Raw genomic sequence first — 25625 nt, forward strand, 5'->3', positions numbered from 1 at the left:
AGAGGTACAGCATGTGCACAATATGCAGATGACCCTGGAAGTGCTGGGGGAATTATAAGTGTTAGAAATTGGAAGATTGGTGATTAGAGATGATAGGTAGTGGGGATGATGAAGTAAGGTCTTCTGTGATGTTTCAGATAATTGGGGCTATGATTCCATAAAGAATCAACAGCCTTTGAAGGGTCTGGTCTTAATTAGGGAAGTAACATGACCCACTTTGGCTTTCATAAAGATGACTATGTTGCATAGAAATGGGTTAAAAGTGGGAAAATCTGGAGTCAGGGAGGCAAAATGGGAGTCTTGTAATATTTCATAGAAACCCTATGAGGTCCTGATGAAAGACAGGTGATGGTAGGATGGAGAGGTAGGTAGGATTAAGTGATATTGTGGAGTACTATTATGGTAGTCTTAGGAGATTTTAAGGAAAAAATGTTAACACTGCTATAGAATCTATAGATTATAGATTATAATCTATAATAACAATGGTAAAGAATATTTGCATAGCACTTGCTCTTTACCAGAAATAGTGCTATGTGCTTTATTTATAGTAATGTATGAAATCCTCACAAGTTTGTGTATAGATATAATTAGATACCATTTCATAAATGAGTAAAGTGGTGAATATAATACTTTTAAACAGTTGCCTAAGGATTCAAATGCAAGCAGCTGACTCCAGAGTCCTGCTCTTATCTGCTGTATCAATGATTTTCAACCCTTTTAATCTCATGGCACACATAAACTGAGTATTAAAATTCTGGACACACAAAAATATATATTTTTTGCCTATCTTACAAACAAAAAGAAGGTATAATATTGATTCATTCACACTGGATGGCTGTTGCTGTTGCTGTGTTGGCTGTTGTCTTTTTTTTTTTCCCAAGGGAAAAGAATTCAGTGCCCCTGAGTAAATATTCAGGTATTGCATGTTTTTAAAATTCTTGGGGAAAAAACAAAAAGCAGACTTCCATCCAAGATGGAGGAGTAGGTAGACACACTGTGCCTCCTCATACAACCAAAAGAAGGACAAAAACAATTTAAAAACAAAAAACAACCAGAACTGACAGAAAATTAAACTGTATGGAAGACTGACAACCAAAGAGTTAAAGAAGAAACATCTAGACCAGCAAGAAGGGTGGAGACGGGCGGCTGTGCAGAGAGGACCCGTGGCAAGGTGGTGGCTGGTAGGGAGGGTGGTACCACATTTGCATGCAGATAAACTGGGAGGAACAACTGGGGAGTGAGGCATATGACACAACTCAGAGTTCCAACACAGGAAATAAAGCCTCAAAGCCTCTGATTGAAAACACCAGTGAGGGTTGAGACGGCAGCGAAGGAACTCCTAGCCTCATAGGAAAGTTCTTTGGAGAGACCCACAGGGTTCTAGAATGTACACAAGCCCACACACCCGGGAATCAGCACCAGAAGGGCCCAATTTCATTGTTAGAAGCAGGCGAAGTGACTGAAAGCCAGCAGAGAGCAGAGCAAGTGCCGTTGTTCCCTCTCAGACCCCTCCCCAACATACAGCGATGTGGGTTACCGTGCCTTGGTGAACACCTAAGGCTCTACCCCTTACTACATAACAGGCACACCAAGACAAAAAATAGGGCCCAAATGAAAGAACACATCAAAGCTCCAGGAAAAATACAACTAACCGACAAAGAGAGAGCCAACCTATCAGATGCCCAGTTCAAAGCACTGGTAATCAGGATGCTCATAGAATTGATTGAATATGGCCATAAGTTAGATGAAAAAATTAAGGCTATGCTTAAGTGAAATAAAGGGAAATGTAGGAACCAACAGTGACAGGAAGGAAAATGGGACTCAAATCAATGATGTGGACCAGAAAGAAGAAAGAAAAATTCAACCAGAAAAGAATGAAGAAAGAAGAATTTAAAAAATTGAGAAGCTGAGGAACCTCCAGGACATCTTTGAGTGTTCCAACATCTGATTTATAGGGTGCCTGAAGGAGAGGAGGAAGAGCAACAAATTGAAAACTTATTTGAAAAAATAATAAAGGAGAACTTCCCCAATCTGGCAAAGGAAATAGACTTCCAGGAAGTCCCAAAGAAGGTGAACCCAAGGAGGAACACACCAAGGCACATCATAATTACATTACTCATGATTAAAAGTAAGGAGAGAATCTTAAAAGCTGCAAGAGAAAAAGAGACAGTTACTTACAAAGGAATTCCCATGAGGCTATCAGCTGATTTCTCAAAAGAGACCTTACAGGCAAGAAGGGGCTGGAAATACATATTCCAAGTCATGAAAGGCAAGGACCTGCATCCAAGGTTACTCTATCTAGCAAGGCTTTCATTTAGAATGGAAGGGCAGATGCAGTGCTTTCCAGGTAAGATCAAGTTAAAGGAGTTCATCATCACCAAGCCCTTATTATATGAAATGTTAAAGGGATTTATCTAAGAAAAAGAAGATAAAAAATATGAACAGTAAAATGAGAACAAACTCACAGTTATTAACAACCACACCTAAAACAAAAAGAAGCTAGGCAAACAGCTAGAACAGGAACAGAACCACAGAAATAGAGTTATCAGCAGGGGATACAAGGGGGAGAGGGACAAAAGGTACAGAAAATAAGTAGCATAAATGGTAGGTAGAAAATAGGGAGAGGGTAAGAATAGTATAGGAAATGTAGAAGCTAAAGAACTTACATGTGTGACCCATGGGCATGGACTAAAGGGGCGGGGGAATGTGAGTGGGAGGGGGTGTTCAGGGGAGAGGGTAATAAAGGGGGGGAAATGAGACAACTGTAATAGCATAATCAAAATATATTTTTATGAATTGGGGGGGCACACTGGTTGAAATTCACTGTACTATCTATACTTAAGAAGCATCCATTGGTTAAATTAACAAGAATAGTTTTAGTCAAATAGTGAAAGTAGAAACCACATTACAAATAAAGTAGTAAACAGTAGGTGATGAAAGGAATACAAAAAGCATATACTACCCTTTGAAGGTATGTATTTAGAAGGGGGAGCAAGGTTGATTAGGGTGTAAGAATGGAGAGATTTGAGCATGTTTAAATGCTTTGGAGAGAGAGTCATGGGGAAGGGGAAGCAAATTAAGATACAGGAATGCCAGAGGGTCTTAGTAATGAAGCCAGCCTGTAGGACAAAAGTGAAGATGGCTAGATTATTCTTACGTGGGAGGGGAAAACTGCTTCCTTTGGAAAGGAAGTAAAAATGCTTTGATTCTGATAAATTTGTAGGAAAAACTTGTGGCCTTTTATGCTTTATACATGTCTTCTGAGAGATAAAGAGCAAGATTGCTGAAAAGAGAATAAGGTGGATCTGAATTTTGAAGAGAACGTTGATGGTTTGGAATAGCTACTGTGAGGAAAAGGAATTAACCAGGAGCACAAGCAGGATTGCTCAACCCCACTTAGGCTTCTCTGTCTATTCTCTCTTCTATTTCAGCATACATATAGATAAATCTTTCTAAAATGACCACTTCATCTGATTATTCTACTTTTAGGAAGCTTAATTGGCCTCATTATCAGTTAATAATTTCCCATCTTAATTATATAAATCATGGAATATAAGACTATATTGCTCAAAATGGCTGTTTGGTTTACGCATTTATTCAGGGTGCTACCAAAATTCCCAGTTTTAACAAAACTCTTGTTATATATTGACTTAAATGAATGGGTAGGTATTTCTTAGCCTGACATTTAAAATGCTCTACAGTCTTATATCAACTAGTTTTTCTAGTCTTTTCTACTTCTAATCCTTTTGTATATTTAGTCATTTCAATGAAATTGCTTCTTCATTAGTCTATTATTAAGTTGATTTTTTAACAATCATTTATTGTTAATCCTTTTGATTTTTAAACAAAAGTTACATGCTCATTGTGTGCTATGTAGGTTTTCAGCATCATCTTTAAAATGAGAATTTACTTTTCAGAAGTGTTATCTAAGATAGATTTCTTTTTTCTATGAGCTTTGTATTTTTTTACAAAAATATAGATACCTGTGGGATGATGTTTTGTTTTTCGACTAAACAAACCCATATAATTTTCATGTTAAATTAGTAAAATGTTTTTCATATTTATAAAAAGTATTATTGGTTCATCTAAGATAATTAAAATGAACATCAAATTGTTTAATCACTGTGTTGTACACCTAAAACTAATGTAACATTGTACATCAACATAGTTGAAAAATAAATTTAACAAATCAACATCAAATATCTTTATACAGTTACTGTTTACAATTGTATACAATTACTGTGTATCATCACTATACTTAATGCATATAGAGATGATAAAACCTTGATCTATTTGGAGCTTACAGTCTAAAAAAATTAATGCAAAACTATTTTTCTGTTTCTTAAAAAGTTAATCTAGGTCAAGCATCTTTTGAAGCGATGGCATCAATTATAAATCGGCTTCACAAAAATCTGGAAGGAAATCATGACCAGCATGGCAGGAATGGTCTTCTTGCATCATACATCTATTATGTTTTTCGTTTGCCAAATACTTACCCTAATTCGCCATCACCAGGTATTTCTTGTTTTTACTATGAACAGCAAACAGTTACTGAATGCTGCTAAGTACCATGGACTAGACTAGGTGCTGGAGTTAAAAAAGATAAGTAGGTTACACAGCTTCTTTGAATGTGAGTTAATTTGTGGTTGAATTAATTTTTGGAAATGAGCCTTGAAAATAACTAGCGTCTCTGGAAGTGTTTCATCATTCCCTATCACAAAGGAGAGTGTTGTGTTGGTCATTGGAGTGCTTGCTGTTGGACATTCAAGAAGAAATATGGTGGTTCAGTAGTTCCCTGGTGACCCTATGAAACCTATGATACTAGAAAAGGTTATTCTTTAGAAAAGTTCTGATTTCTTCATTGTTAGCAAAATAATATCACCTTTCTGAATATTGGAGCCCTAAGTGATTACTTGTTTTTTACATATTGGTGGCGGTGGTGGAGGTGGTGGATGTCTTAGTTTGAATAACTCTAGTTGTTCAGTTAGTTAATGATCATGTTATACATACCTTTCCGCCTGCTCATGTACTTGTCTGTGTGAATCGTCATTCATCACTACTGATATGGTAAGTGCCCTTTCCAGCAACTGGCAAGGTGAACATTAATAATGGTGATAAATAATTTTGGCATTCATTATGAAAACTAAGCAGAACAGTAATTTGACTCTGTGTTTTAGGTCATTGTTTTTTCTTAATTGCAGAAACAGTCATAATAGACTTATATTCTGGTTTATAATTTCCTATCTTGATTTTAAAGTTATGGTACTTGAGACTCTGAGTGTGTAAATGATTGTAGATTATATATAGTACTCCTCTATGTACTCTTTCATTCACTGTTAGAATACCACAGAGTATGCAAAACATCTTTTTATATGCTGATCTGACGTATAATTAGTTGACAGATATGTGTCATTTGCAAATATGATATTCAGAAAGATTTCTTTAACTAAGAAAAATGGAGATAAATTATGGATACAGTCACTGGGTATTTTTATGTTCATAGAACATAGTTGAATGGTTATGTCAGACTTGATTTTAGATAAAAAAGTGTTTCTTTGCTTTTTTATATAAGGTGAGCTTGTAGGAGAATTATCTTTATTTTTTTAAAGATTTTATTTATTTATTCTCAGAGAGAGGGGAAGGGAGGGAGAAAGAGAAGGAGAGAAACACTAATGTGTGGTTGCCTCTCACACACCCCGCAACTGGGGACCTGACCCACAACCCAGGCATGTGCCCTGACGGGGAATCAAACTGACAACCCTTTGCTTCACAGGGCAGCATTCAAACCACTGAGCTACACCAGCCAGGGCTAGTTTTTTATATGTATATCATAAAGGTACCATTTTGTTAAGAGTTCAAATTGCTGCTGATGAAGATAGAGAAATAAAGCATAATCTTATTAAAGAGATGTTGACAGTAAAATGGCTGTTCCTCCAGTAACTGTATCCGGGGGCAAAGCAAGGAGGGGTAGGGAGAAAAGAAGAGACATAAGATGGGGCGCTTTGGGTCCTGCATGCATCTGTATCTAAGTACGGGTAATGGGTCTGAGTGTTTTCTGTTACTTTTGGTTTTTATTGCACATGTAGTCTATAATCATAGAAACATTGAAGAGAATTGTACTTAAAATTCAAATGGTTTTGTCAACTGCTGTTAAATAGAATATCTTTGTGTATCTATCATTAGGTCTTGAGTGTTTTTCTTATTTATAGTATTTTTCATTTAAAAACAAAAGCAATTCATGGTCTTTGTGAAATTTTGTGAAGTAGCAGAGATTATTTTCAGGTCCTTTCCTGACTAATTTTCTTTGTTTAATTATGTGCTGTTTTACATACAACTCTAGGTCCTGGAGGTTTAGGAGGATCAGTGCATTATGCCACAATGGCTAGATCTGCTGTGAGACCTGCAAGCCTTAATTTAAATCGTTCGCGGAGTCTTAGTAATAGTAATCCAGATATATCGGGGACCCCCACGTCACCAGATGATGAAGTACGGTCAATCATTGGCAGTAAGGTAAACAGAAAATGGGTGTTTATGAATTTGATTTTCAGTTCATGAACAAATAAGAAATGTCCAAATATTTTCATTTACTCTTAATTTTTAAATGTATTTGAGTTAGCTATAAAGAAGAAATTGTACATTTCTATTGTATTAGTAGACACTTTGTGTTTCATATCTGCACTCTGCTCAGGAAAATCAACTGAACTCTAGAATTTGTCCTGGAGGACTAGTCACATGTTGCTCGCACTTGTCTGTCTGATACTCATCGTGTGAAAATGATTTTCTATAGAAATAAAGCAGACCTGTGTGACTGCTGTGGAGAAGGAACCTGTCATCACTGTTCCTCACACATTGCATCTTGATGCAAAAGGTGTCCTCCAAAAAAATATCAAGGACAGCGATTAGCCTTGATTGGTAATTGGGTTACATTTCTTAATGAAAAACTATGTAAGATGCACCAGAATTAGAATAATATAATTTGTTTAGTGATGGTTAATGATTATTCCAGATAGTAAGGGAGATGCCAACTACTCGAAGATCTAGCTATACTTTATTTAAAGCAGTAATCTTTATTATCCAAGAAATATACTTAAGGAACAAATAGTTATTCCCTTTCTATATGTAAAATTGAAAAATTACTCAGTTTAAACAAGGTGGACAAAAGAAAAGTAAGACTGAGGACAAGAAATCACATCATGTTGTATTTTGACCAAACCATTTAAAATGTAAATATTTGCTGTTGGGAAGAAGGGAGATATTGTTATGGAATCATAGTCAACTTTACTTTGTCATTTTAGCCTGGTAATAAGAATATGAGGAAGAATTACTAAAGTGTTCTAGGGTCTGTTTAACAATTAGCCTGAATTTCTCTCATTACAAAAAATGCCCTGTGTAGTATTTCTGTTCTTGGCGTCTTTGCCATGTCTCTGGTACCTTTTGTAGTAGAATTTCTTAAAGGAGTTTTTTCTATACTTGCTACATCCCATTCTTTTTCTCCCGTTATCTTTACCCCACTTAGTCAGCTCTTTCTCCCGTCTCCCACCTAAACTGCCCTGCTGCTGTCACCAGTGCTCTCCCTGTTACCAAATCCAATGCCTAATTCTCATCACTCAGCCTCCTCTGCTTTCCAGCAGCTTTTGACAGTTAAATCCTCCTTCCTCCTTGAATTAGATTTTACTTACTTGGCTTCCAGGGTACTACATTCTCATGGTTTTTCACTTACTTTACTGCTTATACTTTTTCAGTCTCCTTTGTAGATTCTTTTTTTCCCTGATCTCTTAATCTGGAAGTGTCTCGGGGCCCTGTCCTTCTCTTCCCTACCCTCACCTTTCCCTTATCTCTGTACTCACTTGCTTGTTGATTTGATCAAGTCCCACAGTTTAAAGAAATACCAGTATGTGTTAATGACTCCCCGAATTATATTTGCAGTACAAAGTGTCTTTCTGGAATTTTATTTTATCATTATTATTTTTAGTCTTCACTTGAGGATATGTTTTTTTTATTGATTTCTGGAGAGAGAGAGAAAGGAAGCAAGAGAGAGAGAAATGTTGATTGGTTTCCTCCTTACCGTGACCCTGACCAGGGATCCAACCAGCAACCTTTCGATGTATGAGACAATGCTGCAACTGACAGCCACCCGGCCAGTGGAATTTTAAATTTAGCTGCCTTTTTCTAATTCCTTTGACTTGATTTGCATCCATGTTAAAGGTAGAGCCACTTCTCACCACTCCACTACTATATATGCTATGTCTTAACCTATACCACATATCTATGAAAAAGTTTAATTTATAAATTAGGCACAGTAAGAAATCAGTAACCATACTTATTAATAACATAAGACAATTAAAACAATATACTGTAATAGAAGTCATGTGAGTATGGTCTCTGTCACACAAATATATTATACTGTATTGGCCCTTTAAAAAAATCCTCACCTGAGGATATATTTTTTGATTTTTGAGAAAGAGAAACATCGATGTGACAGAGAGACATTAATCAGTTGCCTGCCATACCTTGACCAGGGATGCAACCCGTAGCCTTTTGGTGTACTGTACCACGCTCCAACCAACTGAGCCACCTGGCCAGCCAGGGCTGTATTCACCCTTCTTGTGATGATGTGAGATGATACGGGGCCCATGTGATGAGATGAAGTGAGATGAACGAATAGGCATTATGAGCTAGTATTAGGCTATTATAAGGGTTGCTTGAACATAAGCAGTGTGGTATCTTGATAGCTAATCTGATAACTGAGACAGTTGCTAAGTGACTAATGGTGGTTAGCACACACACTGTGGATACCCTGGATAAAGGGATGATTGAGGGGAAGGAGTAGAATGGTGTAAGATTTCATCATGGTACCCCGAATGGCACAATTTAAAACTTACTAATTGATTATTTCTCAAAATTTTCATTTAATATTTTTGGATCATGGTTGACTATGAGTAATGGAAAGCTAAACCATGGATAAGAGGGGAACTACAGTGATATCCAGCATATTGAAGATACTCAACAGATAATTGTTAGGTGTATGTTAATAAGGGTTGAATTTCATAGCAAGAATCAACTACTTTAAAAAAATTGAAGTATGCTTTTGTTTGTTCTCTTACTATCAGGATTAATTATGTATTTCAGATCTTTAGAGATTTGACTTTATGAAAGTTTTGGTTAGACTTCATTTGTTAATATGAAATCCAAAATTCCTTAAATTCAAGAATACTTACATCAACAGTCTTTTATCACTCTAGCAGGGTTGTCCAACCTTTTGGCATCTCTGGGCCACACTGGAAGAAAAATAATTGTCTTGGGCCACACATTAAGTACATGGCGACAGATAATCACAAAAAAATATTATAGTGTTTTAAGTAAACATGATTTTTGTTAACCACATTCATAGCCATCCTGAGCTTCATGCAGCCTGTGGGCCTCAGGTTGGACACCCCTGTGAATGGCTATAAAACCATATTTGTGAGACTTTCTTTGTAATTAGTTGCCCAAACTGATCTATTTTTTTCATTGTTCTTGCAACAGTCTTTTAACATTCAATTATGTAAATGTTTTACATCGTTTGAACCTCATTGCTTTTAATCAAATGCCAGTGCAATTTTATATTGATACATAGTTTCTAATGTATTATCTCTTACTTTTCCATTTTCAAACACTGAGAACTTGCATATGATAAGCAGTATGCTGAAAACTTGTGGATATAAAGCCAAATTTTTGTATTATGAGTGTTAAGTCAGGTCAAATACAATATGAGCCTTGCTCAAGGAAAGTACCTATCTGTATATCTAAGGAACAAAATGTTACCGGGATTTGACAAAAGCAAAAAAACTTCATGCACACTGTATATGTATTTGGTTAATCTTTTCTATGTTAGTTGAAGAACAGTAAATGTTGTTATTGCCTTAGTAAATAATGCTTAACTAAGGTCTGTTTGATATAATTTTTAGCTTTACAACACCTAACTTATGGAAATTATTTGTTTTATAGAATAATTGGCCACAGGTTTTCTTTAATTAAAGGTAACTACTTGATGTGACTGTTCAGAGCTTTAGTATTGTGGATATAACATATAACTAATGGCAGAAAGAGACTTATTGCTTATTCTCACATGACTGATTAACATGAGTCTTAGTTTTAAAGAAAATTAATAAGCAAAGAGTTTAAAAGTGAATTTAAGAATACAGAAAAGTTATTGTTACTCTTTATAGAAATTTATAGTAGAGAAAAGGGCAGTTGTAATTTTGCAGAAATCAGGTGCTAATGTTTTGTTATTTTTGTGACGCAAGTAGTGAGTATGGAACTTGAAAATACACCTAATAGGGTGGAGAGAAAATACACCTAATAGGGTGGAGACAGAATTTGGGGGAGTGGTGAGAAATTTTGTCTCAGGTTGTCTGAAAAACATTGTGTGCTGGTTTACTTTTTATTTGAGATACTGTACCGAGGTTCTGAGGAGGAAGGCTTTTATTTTAAATATATTTATTATTGCATAATTTTACTAGTATTTGAATATTGTCTAATTTACTTTTGCTAGGAAGCTTTGAAAAATGAGAAAGTTTTTGTTAAAACTATTTTTTGAGAGTTTACTATGTTTTAAGCATTGTACTTAGTAATTTACTTCATTATTTAATTTGACCTTTAAAATATGAGGGAGACACTCATTATTTCTAATTTATAGCTAAGAAAGTAAAAAAAAAAGATTAGGTAATTCACCTCAGATTTTACAATTATAAGGCAGTAGAATGGGGGTTTGAACTTTAACTCTCATCTTATTCATTCGGTGTCAGATGTATGGGTGATTATTGTATCATTTCAACCTCTTTGTGTTTTTATAAAAATAGGGGGAAAAAAAGATGTGTTCTTCCTAAAACCTAAGCCCTTGAGAGGTGGCAGGTGGGCTGTCTTCCCTGCTCTTCCCTTCAACCCCTCCTCTCTTCTTTTTCCCTACTTCCTTCTCTTTTCTCTTCTTCCCCTTCCCTTCCCTTCCCCCTCCCTCCACTTCCCTCCTTTGCTTTCCTTTTCTCTCCTCTCCCCATAACTATGATTTAATTGTTTAGAGGTAGGGTTCTGCACATTTGTGGTGGTTGTTAAGCTTCCCAGGTGATACTGTCTACACAAAATTGATGAACATTGTGCCTGTTCTTTGTTTTCTTTTACCTATCTTTCTTTTGGTGTTTTCTGGTTTGGGTTCATACTCATGCCTTGATATTTGTAGTCAGTTTCTCTTGGGTTGTTTTCGTAAATCTTATTCCAACAATTCTCTAAAAATTTCTTATAACTTGCTCCACTTCTAGTAGTGGATTCCCAGGCCCCAGCCCAGATTACTAAAGCAGGATTTTGGCGGGTAGGGCCCGGAATCTTGAATTTTATAAACATTCTGAAGTTATTTTAATAATCGGTCATGTTTAAAAAATTGAAGTAAAGCTCCAGTTCCCTTGACCTGGGGTCATAATAACCTCTTTCAGAGACAGACAGACATAATTTACTTCTGGTCATATGCAGTAGTTGTAAATTAAATTAAATTTAAATTAGTGATAGTGATGATGAGGATATAATTCCTTTAAATAGCTCCAGCATAATGTTTTCTCATATACTATTTATATGATATAGTAGTACATTAAGTTTAATTATAAGCAGTACAATAAAATTAAACACAACCCAAAATTTACCATCATTTTAAGAAGAAGCAAATATATTAGGCACTTTTTCTCTTATTTTTTTACCTAATTTCTCCTAACAGTCCCTAAAAGGAAATAAAAAACGAGGCAAGGGGAAAGAGAATTATGGAGTATCACTGCACAAAAGTTCTCAATTGATGGCATATGGAATGAAATTAAAGTCTATTAGAAAAGAATGGGATGTTCTTTTTCTTCTATTTTTTTTCCTTTTAAACCCTAGCTATATTCAGAGCAAATTATCTGTTGCTAACTAACACCATCTTTAAAGAGAATTGAGAGGAATGGTGCTGTGGAAACTTTAGTGTTGGTACTTAAAGGTGATCCCTTATCTTTAAATGATGTACTTAATGTTCTTGGTGAGTTTTAAACATTTAAGTAAAAAGATCATTTTGGTGAACTCATACTCCATAGGTGCCTCAAGTTTTTGGTTGCTTTAACAGTACTAATTTTAAAAATGTTTGCATTGGAAAGTCTGGATTTCTTTAAGAATAATTTATAGCATGCCACATATAATATTTCTTTCCTTTCCAACTGCTTTCTATTATATGCTTAGGGTTTAGATCGCTCCAATTCCTGGGTTAACACTGGTGGTCCAAAAGCTGCCCCATGGGGATCCAACCCCAGTCCAAGTGCAGAATCAACACAGGTGGTGTTCATATTAGAGGTTTCTTTATTGGCTGCTGATGTTTCCCTTTAGAACATGACTTTTTAGTATATACTATGATTTCAGTGGCTTGCTTTTTTTAATCATTAAAAAGTGTGTGTTTTTGTTTTACTTAGCACATTTTCAACTACTATGCATGAATACCACCAACTGCACCAGTATTGCTCCGCTCTCCTTTTCCTGTCTCCTTCCCTCCTTGTGTTCTCTATCAGTATTTCAGTGCCTGCTGCTGATGCAATTGATGGCTTTGATAACAGTTTCTACTTTAGGGGTAGCACATCTTCAGTAGGAATTTTAAAACTTTTGTGAGGAGAAACTGGCAGTTTTTAATTTGCTTTTGGTTTAAAGTATAGCTATTGTAAGACAGAAAACTGTACTTGAACAAGAATTAAATAAAAATAAAAATTTAAAAAATTAAAGTATTGCTATTGTATCATTTCCAGTTAGCATTTATTATCTTGTCATTTTTTTCATAATCACTAACTAGAAATACTGGTAATAAAGTGAAATTAAATGTGAAGAGTATATACTCCCCATCCTATAAGATTAAATACCAGAAGCAAAAGTCTGTTTTAATTTGTGCTGTGTTGCAAAGTATGAAATTTATAACTTAGTTGAATAGGTTTTGCTTACTTAAGTCTCATTGCTTGATAGTTCATATTGCATGATACCTTAAAATATACTTCTCATCTCTGTTTATTGGCTTTGAAGGAAAATGCTCTTGTTCTTGAAGAAACAGTTGAATTACATTTTAATATTATAATTGTTTTCTGTTTCATGTAATAAATGGCAAACCTGAATACTAGTTTTGATAATAATAAAAAGTGAAAGAAATCATTCTAAATTTGTTATGTATTTTTATTGAATATAAAATTTGGATTTTTTTGTTTTGTTTTGGTCTGAGACAAGTTGAGAAGTATGTTTTTATATTTTCTTACTAGATGTGCGCATGTGTATAGATCACACAAATAAGAGTTTCATTCTTTGCAGCACTCTGGATTTATATAATTATTTAAATACTCCTCTTTTTTTTAAGACTAAAAATATTTTGAAGCCATTTTGATATTTCTAATGCATTAAAACAACTTGAAATGGTGAAAATGAGATGAGCAATAAGATAGATGATTGTTAAAACCACAATAAAACAATATTTTAAGTATTGTATGTAATCCTTGAGTGGCAAAGTCATCCACAGCAGAGTTTAATGTTATCTCGTCATTCATTCATCTTCACTCCATAGGCTATGGATCGAAGTTGTAATCGTATGTCTTCGCACACAGAGACGTCAAGTTTCTTACAAACATTAACGGGACGCTTACCAACCAAAAAGGTAGATTCATATGAAGGCACCCCATATAGGGGGAAATAATTCCAGCAGTTAAATAGATAGAAGAGTTCTTTACATAATCACTATGAGATGTTACGGTATCTACATTGCATTTAAAAATACATTTGAGCATGCACTGCTTATCTGTTGCCTTATCTTTCCAGTGCAGGCTCTTTTCCATTATTACAATGTTTATATCTTTGAGACTGACTGTTTTTAGACTTTAGTGATTGAAATTTGATCAAATTTTAGTGCCAAAAAATATATCAACTCTTAATTCTGTTTCTGTAACTGCTTGTTTTTTGTTTTAAATCTCCAGGAAAAGGAAGATGAGTTAGAAAAATTATCACTCTTAGTAAGATATGTTGATTTGCTTCCCTTATACTGCACAGTTTTGTTAGTGCTTTTTCATATTAAAATACACTACTTTGCAAATGCTTTATATGTACATCCATTACAAGGCAGGAAATTTCTGCCATTTTTATAAAAAGACTTTAAATACAGTAAAACTTGCAAATTAATGTTTATCAGAGTTTAAATTTTTTAAGATATTTCCTAAATTGTACCAGCAAAGTTTATTAATGTATTTGCATATGTTGAAATACATATGTAAGGCACAAACAAAATTTTATTTTTAACTATTGGTCTAGGTTTTGGTCTGGTTTCTCTTTGCAGGTACAATTTAGGAGGCTATTCCCACCTTTTTTTTAAAAATTACATTTTACTGCAAGATAACATGTAATTTTTTCAGATGTTCAACATGCTACTGTCTTACATGTATAAATAGCCGTTTCGTTAATGGGTGTCCTCACTGCCTCATTGAATGGTCCACATGCCTTATTTTGCTTATTCTCATTATATCTTCATTTGCAGTTGCATTATTATTTGGTTTGTGTTATTAACAGACTTGACTTTGGTAATAACTTTGGCTTTACTTCTGGATAGCTTTTTCACGAGGAGCTGGCTTTGCAGTGGGTTGTTTGCAGTGGCAGTGTTCGGGAGTCAGCTTTGCAACAAGCCTGGTTCTTTTTTGAGTTAATGGTGAGCAAAATACACACATTCTTTAATAACGTTTTCCTTAGAGAATACTTTTGTGTGAGCTCATAATTTTATATTAGAAATCTTCTTCTGTTGTCTGTCTTATGGGTTTTACATGTTCCTGCGAGACAAAGTTACATATGTTACATCTCTAAATTAAACACTGTAGACACTTAGCACAATTTAGTTGGATTTATAAAGCCCATTTTATTATTTCTTTAGGGATGGTTGCATAAGCTAGTTATTTTTTTAAAGGACCTGTGATACATTCTTTCTTAGTCTGAACATGCTACTGTATAATAGTGTTACTGTAGATTTCATACCAAACACAGATAAAAAGAACTTATAGATACTGTTTTTAGGGTAAAAAAATGCCATAAAAACATTTTTATGCTTAGGGAAATGCCAGTTATAGCCAATTAAAAATTATTTTTGCTTAGTTCAATAATTGACATTAAAAATGAATGAGTTTGTATCTTATTATACATATATACACATAAATGTTTATTGCTTTTGTGTATATATGTGTTTATCAACCAGGTATGGTGTGGTAGCACTATCTCCTTGGGCTAAGTACAGTATTACCAAGGCACAGAGAAATTAAATAACGTCAGGTATGTGCTGCTTGTAGATAGCAGAACTGTGTTTCAAACTCAGGCATTCTGGCACTAAGGATCTTACTGTTTAGGCTCTGGAAAGCAGAAACCAACAACCTAGCTAAAAGAAAGGAAGAAACAAAGGAGCTTCTGGAGTTATTCTCAGCATCGAATGTTACCTATATTGGGGATAAAAAGCCATTTCTTCTAGGGTTTACTAATCAAATAAATAAATGAGGGACCATACATAAATGATGACTCATTTTTCCCCTAGAGAATAAACACCAAATTTGTAATAAATGTGTTTTTTAAAGATTTTATTTAATTCATTTTTAGAGAGAGGGGAAGGGGAGAAATATCAATGTGTGGTTGCCTCTTGCACACCCCCTACTGTGAACCTGACCCACAACCCAGCCATGCACCCTGACTGGGAATCAAACTGGTGACCCTTTGGTTTGTAGCCAGCACTCAGTCCACTGAGCCACACCAGCCAGGACCATGTGTTTTTAATATAAGATGAAAATTATAATTTTGACTTATTTTTGATACTCTTACATGTATATTCAGATTTCTTAAACATAAATTAGTCAAAAGGCTATCATTTAAGACTTGGCTCTGCTGTTAGTAACTATAAAACTTTGGCTTCAATTTTCCTGAATCTAAAATCTTTATTACCGTTACCACATTGCTGTGATAAGAACCTATATCCAAAAATATTTTGTAAACTTAAATCACTTTGTTAATTTTTACTTGATATTTTATAATTAATATTTAGTGAGTCACATTTAATATACATCTACCACTTGAGACTAGTTGCTAGATGCCAGAGACACTACAGGGAGATAAAGGTCTCTGACCTTTAGTTAGCTGGCTCATAGTTTGGGGGACGTGGAATGGCAACATTAATGAGTCTTGCAAAGACTGAATTTAAAACAACTTTAAAGGGTGATTTTTTTGACATATATAGTATTTTCTTGTTGATAACTAAGGTAACTTTATGAAGGTGATGCAGTGATTGGATTATATTTTATTTGCTATTTTTGGAACATACAAAATATTATAGTGAACTTTTCAGAATATTTGAGATGCTAAATGATTGTATCTCAGCCACCTATTAAATCATATGGCATATTTAAAAAGTAGCCCTACTATTTAGAGTTTCTGTAACTTTTTTTTAATGTAAGTCTTTTTTTTAGTAGAATTTCTGTAACTGTTAATTGTATCCATAAGAAGTAAGACTAATGGCTTATTTATGTTTTCAGGTGAAGAGCATGGTGCACCATTTATACTTTAATGATAAACTCGATGCACCAAGGAAAACTCGTTTTCCAGAACGTTTCATGGATGACATTGCTGCTCTCGTCAGTACAATTGCTAGTGACATCGTTTCACGATTTCAGAAGGTAATGATGAGTTATTTTTTTGTTAAATCTTTTTAAAGCTCACGTTAAACTCTCATACTTTTATTTGTTCTTTTTTCATTCTGTTTCTCAGGACACAGAAATGGTTGAAAGACTCAACACAAGTCTTGCATTTTTTCTCAATGATCTGTTGTCTGTTATGGACAGAGGATTTGTCTTTAGCCTTATAAAGACCTGCTATAAACAGGTAATAACCAGTAATCAAATAACCTAAATACTATGTTTGCTCTTTGTGGGAGGGCTTCGCCCTCAGGGCCCCCCAGCTGCCACAGATGAGAATAGTTCTGCCAAGACTTGATCTACTTGGGGAGGAAAGGTGGCTGATCTCCCAAAGGAGAAGGGTTGGGAGCCTTTTCCTCAGTGGGCTTTAATTGGGTTTATTTGCATAGGAATACAGGGTGTACATGTAAAGCTCATCAACCATTGTCAGGCAGTAGGGATCAAACAATAGGTAACATTCAAAGAACTATGAGGGCTTATTTAGGGTCAGAGTCAGATAGCTAAAGGGCCATAAAACTTTGGGGGGAAAAAACTCATTCCATGCTTGGACCCTTATCATTTAAATTGGGGGTATTAGCAAAGCAGGTTTCACAGGATTTTATGCGTTCTTTCTTAGGCCTCCTGATCGCCCCAGGGAACCTGCCCTTTCCCACACAGGGCTGTACCCACCTCCAGCTGTTGTTTCAGGCTTAAGGCATTATTTCAGGCTTAAGTTGGGTAGGGGAAGTAAGGCAGCCAAGAGATTAGGAGACTTCTTGCAGACAGAATGAGGACTCAGGCCATGTCAAGCTGAGGGGCAAGGGTCTGTCACCCCCTTTTTCTATAGTCCCCCAAGTCCTTCCCTGGGGGCCCTTTCACAACCATGCCTGTCTTATGTCATCCCTCTTTTGAGGAATCTTACCCATTATTGGCTAACCAGTCATCTGCCCAGGGCCAAGCAAGGTGAAGTAAAGGGGACAGGGGTGGTGCCCTGCCAGGGAGATAAGCTTTATCTCCTTAGTGGCTTAGGGTCCCAAGGTCTCTCACTCAGCCTTAGCCATGGGGGGGTTACAGCTTCTGAAACCAGGCAAGGTGGTTCCCAACAGCTCTTTTTACAGCTATAGTTAATAACTCTTCAAGAACACATACGTATACTGGCATCGGAAAAATAGCATAGTTTTATTACTAAGGCAAAAAGACGTTACATCTGTTTAAGCAAGACACAAGGTTGTGGCAAGTTAGTATCAGTATAGCTGGCTTTCCCTTGCGTTACGCTGGTCCACTTGTTATTCTTTAATTCCCATTCTGGAGCAGTCCATCAAGTCAGTAGTCTAACTGTAGAGCAGCTCCAGATACCATTCAGGAGTAGTTTTTGTACCAAGTGAAGAACTCACTGCACTTTTGTGTCTTCAGTGATATTTAAAGCAGCTATGTATTCCTCCTAATGCAGCCCTGGACATTGTGGAGTTTAGAACCATAGACAAATGTTTAGCCATGTCCTGAAGGTCATTCATTTTGCTTTTACTAAACTAAAAGCATTCTGGAACTTTTCCACAAACAGCTGATTTCGTTTTAAAATTTTTTCAACTGAGTAATGAAATCTGCCTTTTGAAAAACATTCGTTATTGGCTTTGATAGGCAATTTTTGTAGTAAGCTGTATGATCACCCTAGAGTTCCCTTCTGAAGGAGGTTTAAAAGTATAATACACAGTTTAACCTGGCTGGGGTGACTTAGTTGGTTGGGTAGGGTACTGAAAAGAGAAGGTCACTAGTTGTATTCTCAGGGCACATGCCTCAGTTGTGGGCCTGGTCCCCAGTTGGGGGGATGTGAGAGACTCAACTGATCTCAATGTTTCTCTCTCACACTGATGTTTCTTTCCTGTCTTTCTCCCTCCCTTCCTCCCCTTCCCTGTAAATAAATGAATAAAATCTTTTAATATATATATATATATATATATATATATATATATATATATATATATATATTTCTCTGGATCCCATCCCAGCATTATTGAGGAGTTTGAAATCTGGCGTTGGGGTAGAGAGTGTGGGACATAGTGCTGTGAAGTACTTCCCAGCTGATCTACAGATTAGATTTTGGGAACTGCTGTTTAAGAATGCTGTTTGATGGTCTAATATTTAGAATTTTGAAGATTTGTTCTATTGGGTACCTTTATTGTATGTTTCTTTTAATAGAGAAGTTAAAACCATGTGTGGGTACCAACTCACTGCAAATATTTGCTATATTATATATTATTTTTACTTTGCCCCCAAGATTTCATGTACTATTCCTTCTAAAACCCATTCCTGTCTTTATGCTTCAAATATTAACCACCTACATGTGCCAGACTTTGAGCTAGACCCTAGGGATGCTAAAGTTGTTAAGTCAGTTTATGGATGTCCTCAAGTAGTTTATAGTACATATGGGCAAATAGGCAAATAGATCATAATAAACGTAGGTTAACACAGGATACTGTAAAAATAATGGATACTTTTTTATGAAGTTGTTTTGGTGGTATACTTTTTCATCATGAAGTGCATTTTTGAAAAGTGGAAATATTAATGCTATATTGGAAATATAAGAATGTGGCTTTTACCCTAGTCGGTGGATATATGCAGTAAATCTTATATTTCAAAATTTTTTATTTTAATTAAATTCTAGAGAAAGCTATAATATTATTTAATCACAAAACCCAAAGCTGCTCAATGAATACTGTTTTTTAATTCTTTAATCTGTCATTCTGGTGTTGGTATTAGATATATTCATTTGGGTTCTCTTGTTTATGCAATGTTTACAAGGTGTCTTCAAAGCTTTATTCATTACCAAGTCCAAGTGTCCTGGTGTCCTTGAGGCTGGATTTTCTGAGAATCATCTGCAGCCATGAGCACTATGTTACATTAAACTTGCCCTGTAGCCTGCTTACTCCACCAGCATCACCATCACCTTCTGTTTCTTCTGCAACATCTCAGGTATCCAAAACGTGTGAAAGAAATACTCTTAAAGTTCACATTTGTGGAAAAGCATTTTAAAAACTGGGAAAAGTTGTACGTACATTACTGAATAACAGCTGTATACTAGTCTTTATTATTTTTTTTTAAAGATTTTATTTATTTATCTTTAGAGGGGAAGGGAAGAGGGAGAGAAACATCAATGTATGGTTGCCTTTTGTGCATCCCCTGCTGGGAAATGGCCTGCAGGGACCTGGCCTGCAACCCAGGCATGTACACTGACTGGGAATCGAACCGCGATCCTCTGGTTCGCAGGCTTGTGCTCAATCCACTGAGCTACACCAGCCAGGGCTAGTCTTTATATTAAGTGCTTTATAGGTACTAATCATTTAATTCTCAGAGCAACTCTAGGATGTAAATTCTCATACTGTCCCTATTTTACAGATGAAAAAACTGAAACACAGAAAGGTCAATAACTTAGCCAAGGTCACACAGTAAAATGGCAGAGCTGGGCTTTGAACCAACACGCATGTTGGCTTTATTTTAGTTTAAACTTATTTTTCAGATGAAGTTGACATATGATATTGTATTAGTTTCAGATATTCAACATGGTGATTAGACATTTGTGTACCTTACAAAGTCATCACCCGCATTAGTCTAGCACCCATCTGACACCACACATAGTTACTACAATATTACTGACTATACGCCTTGTGCTGTACTTTGCATGTTGGGTTTATTTTAGACCCCACGATCTGAAGCACTATGTTGTACTCCTCTTACAGATTTATGCACGTATGAGTGAATTTACCTGCATTAACTCATATTCAGATATTTTCACAAGTTCAGTTTTCTTGAAGCACACATAGACTGAGTTTGGGGCACAAGGTGTTTATAAAGATTAATACTAGTAAAAGGAAGGGGGATGAAGCATAATTTAGCAGAGAAAAAAGTCAAACTGTTGCAGAATTGCCTCTCAAAATTTGGGCTTGTGTACCCAATGCATTAGTAGGCTAGCACATTGAGACACCCGTGCCCAGAGACAGAAATATTTATTTGACTTCATCAAAGTGAGAGGTTGAGAGAGCAAGATTTCTTAAATCCGTCTCAAAAAACAAACATAAGGACTGTAGCTAGGAAAGGGGGTGGGGTGGGGGGAGGTCCAGAGAACTGAGAGAGAAGTCCATGTTCTTTTAGTGACAGATAACACTTTTTCCTGTCAGACAACTAGGCATCCACAGCTGTTCGTAGCTATCTTGAAGACATTCTTTGTTTCTACAAAACAATTTCATAAATTCTCATTGGGACCCTGAAGTTATCTCCTGCTTGACAAAGAAACATACATCAGCAACACAAAATTACATTGTGAGAACACGGAATGCTGAGTTGAAGGAGCAAGATTCTGCAAAATATCTCGTAATTGTGCATCAGTGATATTATCTTTAAAGCAAAAGGCAGAAACTTGGCATCTGTGACTATTGCCACTGTTTAACTATCATTGTTTTGTGCTTAATTAGCCATATTTTCTGTTCTCTCAAGCAAAGCATACTTCAAAACATTTCTCCTGGAACTTGCTGTACAGGCAGTCGTTCAGTACATGACTAGCATACTTTCTTAATCTTTGACTATAAGTTACATGACCACCAAAGGAATTGATTAAGAATTATACTGTTTAATTCTGGCTCCCCCAAATACCAGGGGCATTAAAATCACAAAGGGCTCGGCTATAAAATTGCAGTGCAAGTCTGCCAGAGCCCAGCCCACCTCTCTTGTATCTAGAAAACCCACAGGAAACTAGATGGGCGTTTATAGGTCTATTGGGAGGCAGTTGACTTCAATACACAGTAGTTTCTCTAAAGATGAAAGAAGGGTTATCATAGCAGTTATCTTGTTCTGTCCCACAGATTGGGATTAAGGGATTTTGTGGTTTTAGTATCAAAGCAGCCTGGATTTTCCCCTCCTAGCGAACCATTTTTTCTGCTATATGATTCCTGAAGCAAACAAGCTGCTTCCTTAAGCTCTTAATGTCTAAAGTCAAAATTGATCTTAGCTCTTCTTTATTTTATTTTTGAGATTTTAATTCTTTAATGTAATTCTCTAGTCTAGATCAGTGACAGATGCTTGATGAAAGAACATTTTAAACTTCACTAAAAAAGATTGGAAAACACCAGAAAGCACCCACAACTTTTTCTTTTACCTTTGCAAAAAATCTTACTTCCACATCTCTTACCTGGCTAGTACACAGTTCTTCCTATAACAGAGGAAGCTAGTCATTTGCTTTCTTCCCCCATCCGCTTCCAAAGATATGGCTACCCACTCAAGTACAAATTTAGCATAGGTACATTTCTAAAACCTTTAAACACATTTGCTTACACTCAATTTTCTGCTAAATGTCTCATTCAGCCAAGAAATTCACAGAATTTCTTTCATTATCTTGTTCCCCACCTTGTCATCTAATTATAGTACATAATTTTCAGATTCTTATATATGACAGAGACATCACTCTTGGGGAGAGGAAGGATAGAGGAATTTTATATACTTATTAGGAATAGGATTTCTTCCTAGAGAAATCTGAAATCTATTGTTCTTTTAAGAAACATTACATGGATGGTCTTGAATTATGGTTTTGAAGGGATGAAGTTGAGGACTTTCTTGCCTTGAGCTAAATCTTGGGGGATGCTATTTTGCAGTATTAAAAAACTTTTTAAAAACTCAGTAATTTGACCATAAAATGATAGTATTTTCTAGTGATAGTATTTTTTTGAGATGCAGTTTTGAAAAAACTACCTGTGTTTGAAATTTCTCTGGAAACCAGTAGCCTTGACTATGAATATTTCCCTATATTCAGCATGAAATACATAATAACAGGATGGGTCAAAATTAGGTTTATAGTTCATATGGAAAATAATATAATAATTAATAAACAATGCAATAAATTCTTTATTTTGCATACTCACAACTCCAAACCTACTTTTGCCCCACACTGTATATTATTTAGACTTAATTGCTTTTTTTTCTATTCAGAGTATAATATTAAAACATAAAGTGGCTAAAAGAATAAAGAAAAACAGATGGAAAGTTTTAGTATGAGATAAAGGAAATTGAAAATAATTAAAAGTATATTTCATCACAGTTTTCTATACCAAAAGTAAGAGCAGTTACTTTCTCCAAAATTAATAATACTGATCTATAATGAACCCTAGGCAACAAATTACCCTAGGTAAAGTTTATCTCACTTTCGGATGATGCTCACATTGTATTTGTTGTGATGCTGTGGCTATAGGATGTTGTCTTGCACATCTGTGATAGTTTGTTCTACCTCATTCCCAAACAGAGTTCTGGATTTTCCACCAATGTGCAAGACCAGAAGATTGCAAACATGTTTGAACTGTCTGTGCCTTTCCGTCAACAGCATTACTTGGCAGGACTTGTGTTAACAGAGCTGGCTGTCATTTTAGACCCTGATGCTGAAGGGTGAGTAGACCATTTTTGCCTTGTAGAATATCAATTTAACTTCAGACCAGGGGACAGACGTATTCCACTTAAACTTCCTAAGTTTCAAATAAACAGTTTTCCCCACTGTTCTACTTCTCTACTTGCTAAGGTCTATATCCATGGTATTTCTGTATTTCATTGGTTTTACAAAAGTCATTTTTTCATACTTTGTCATCCCTGAATTTGAGATTTGTCTTAAAACTGGTGGTTTATATCGTGAAACCACCAATTTTCAGTAGCATTTTTCCATAAAAGTACACAAAATATTTGTGCATTCAAGTAGATAGACTCATAGATTTGTTGATAAAAAGTGAGGAGAATTTATCATTTAACATCCTACGATGTAGCATTTTATTTCAAAATTTGCCCTTTACACAAAATCCTTAGGTTTTAAAAACTTGTAACGTTGTGTATACTTTTAGAGAATTTTTGGAACCTGATAAAGTAAGAAAAGGAAAGGTATACTGTCTGGTGATTTGAATTTATAGGAGTAGCTCAATGTGTTGTGGTCTAGCATTCCTATCGGGTACTTCCATTCTAATAGTTATTTTTAAAAGTTTATAGGACCATGACTCATTTGGGTAATAATCACTTTCTTTTTCAGTTAGGAATTTATAAAGCAATTCAACCTCATACGTAGGAGCTCCAGAGAGCAAAAGGAAATGCCTTTGTACAGGTTTTACAAGAGTCCACTGATGTGTTTATTGAAGGAATGAAAGAGGAGGTTTGGAAAGTTCTCAGCAGTAGTTAGGGCCATAATCAATCAATGCTCAGTAAATTGTGAAAGGCTCAATCTTCTGAAAATGAAAGTGCCTCCTTTATTATGACAACGTCCCATCGTAGGAATATATTTTAAGGAAGTAGTTGTTCACACTGGATTTGGAAGCATTGCTTGGTGGGTTTCCAGGTAGGGTGGCTTGAGGGAGCACAGATGTCGGGGTGTGGAGAGGACAGACTATGTGGCTGAAGCTCTGGGGCTTCCCTGCATGCCTCCACCTTTATATTTTGCTGTTTGACAAACCTGTGTGATGATATTTGGGATACAGGGAGGGATTCATTGTTTAGAGAAAAACTACTCTGAAAACAACTAAACCATACTAGCTTTTAAAAAATAACTGGTGTATGTCAATCATATGAGTACATAGTTTCATTATTTTTACTTGATATATCAGGATATTTTTGGTTATAAGAAACAGGAAACCTTTCCAAATACTGGCTTTATGGAAGGAAGGGAGTATATTATTTCATAATTGGAAGAACGATAAGGTTTTGTAAACAGTATAGTCAGTAGCACAATGATATTATGAGGGTTCTGGTTCTTTATATGTCTTACCTTAGATGCTGTATCCCTAAGGCTTGTGTCTTTCATAACTGCAAGATAGCTGTCCCTGGCAATTCAGATGAAATTCTTACTTGTTCATGTCTAGCGGGAGAAAGAGGGGAACACACTCTTCCCAAGTGTGCAGTGCAAACCTTTCCTTCATACTGGTTTGGCTCACTTGCCCCTCCTATCCTGTAGCAGTCACCAGAGCAGCACCAGGGTGCTGGACAGATCAGCTCGGTCCTATTCAAATGTGGTGCCCAGGCTGGTGTCCATTCATGAAGTTTTTACAGGGCACAAGATGGTTGTAAATCAACTACATCACCAAACACAGCGTTTAGCTCCTATGACTTTTTTGTAGGCCTCAATTAAGGAAGCAATGTAGCAAGGCTAGTCTAATTAGGATCTACTACCAAAATGGAATGCAGTCACCTTCTCCTGAGTCATAGGGAGACAGAGAATTTTAATAATCAGCTGTTTTTGCAATGAGGTTTTTATTTTTCATGTTAAAGATCAATTATATTAAAATAGGTTATATTTCTGTGGAACAATATGGGACTTACAAAATAATTTTTTACTGCTTTTTTTTACCTCTTCAAGCTAGAATGTGTTTGGTCTTTGACACTTGGAAAGATTTTCTATAAAGTCCAAAAAGCAATGGTAATTGTGTTCACTATCATTTTTTTCTTTGTCTATTCAGTAAAGCAAGATATGGGAAGAGCTTTAAATAGTAGTATACAGGATTATATTTTTAGTTTTTACTGCTGCTTACTTCTTTTTTTTTCTACTCCTTCCTACTTGTAGTCCATTAGCAAATTCCACAGGTATTAGCTCCAAAATATATCCCAAGTTCAGCCACTTCTCTACAGCCCCACTGCTACTTTTTACATTATGCTTCCACTCTTTCCTCCCTAGAATTCTTTTCCACACAGCAGCCTGAATGTTCTTTCAGAAATGAGAATCAGATTATTTTTCTTCGTGTTTTAAAGGCTTTTTTCTTTGTTAAATTAATGTTTAAGAGAGGAAAATCAATTTTTACAATAATAATTACTAGTTATCTTAATATTCAATCTTCGCATGTCAGTGAGGTAGTTATTAGAACTGTCACACTTGAGAAATCTAACACTAACATGGTGATGTCATTGGTCGAAGGTCAT

General features: G+C 35.6%; 1 protein-coding gene across 5 annotated transcripts in view; it reads left to right on the forward strand.

Annotated features, from left to right (window-relative positions):
* The window catches only part of DOCK7 (dedicator of cytokinesis 7), a 217597-nt gene that overhangs the window by 126310 nt on the left and 65662 nt on the right, over nt 1-25625 (forward strand). For 3 of the 5 annotated variants that reach the window (XM_037043513.1, XM_037043528.1, XM_037043521.1), the window contains exons 21-29: nt 4351-4515; nt 6341-6510; nt 12232-12324; nt 13583-13672; nt 14615-14710; nt 16566-16706; nt 16798-16911; nt 19503-19673; nt 22987-23126. In XM_037043513.1, coding sequence (XP_036899408.1) covers nt 4351-4515; nt 6341-6510; nt 12232-12324; nt 13583-13672; nt 14615-14710; nt 16566-16706; nt 16798-16911; nt 19503-19673; nt 22987-23126 — 1180 coding nt within the window. The remainder of the gene's footprint in view (nt 1-4350; nt 4516-6340; nt 6511-12231; nt 12325-13582; nt 13673-14614; nt 14711-16565; nt 16707-16797; nt 16912-19502; nt 19674-22986; nt 23127-25625) is intronic. The other 2 variants (XM_037043538.1, XM_037043549.1) reach the window with 1 other exon arrangement.

The sequence above is a fragment of the Sturnira hondurensis genome, unplaced genomic scaffold, assembly GCF_014824575.4.
Source record: "Sturnira hondurensis isolate 20B ecotype Veracruz unplaced genomic scaffold, ASM1482457v3 Scaffold0000648, whole genome shotgun sequence".
NCBI classification, from domain to species: domain Eukaryota; kingdom Metazoa; phylum Chordata; class Mammalia; order Chiroptera; family Phyllostomidae; genus Sturnira; species Sturnira hondurensis.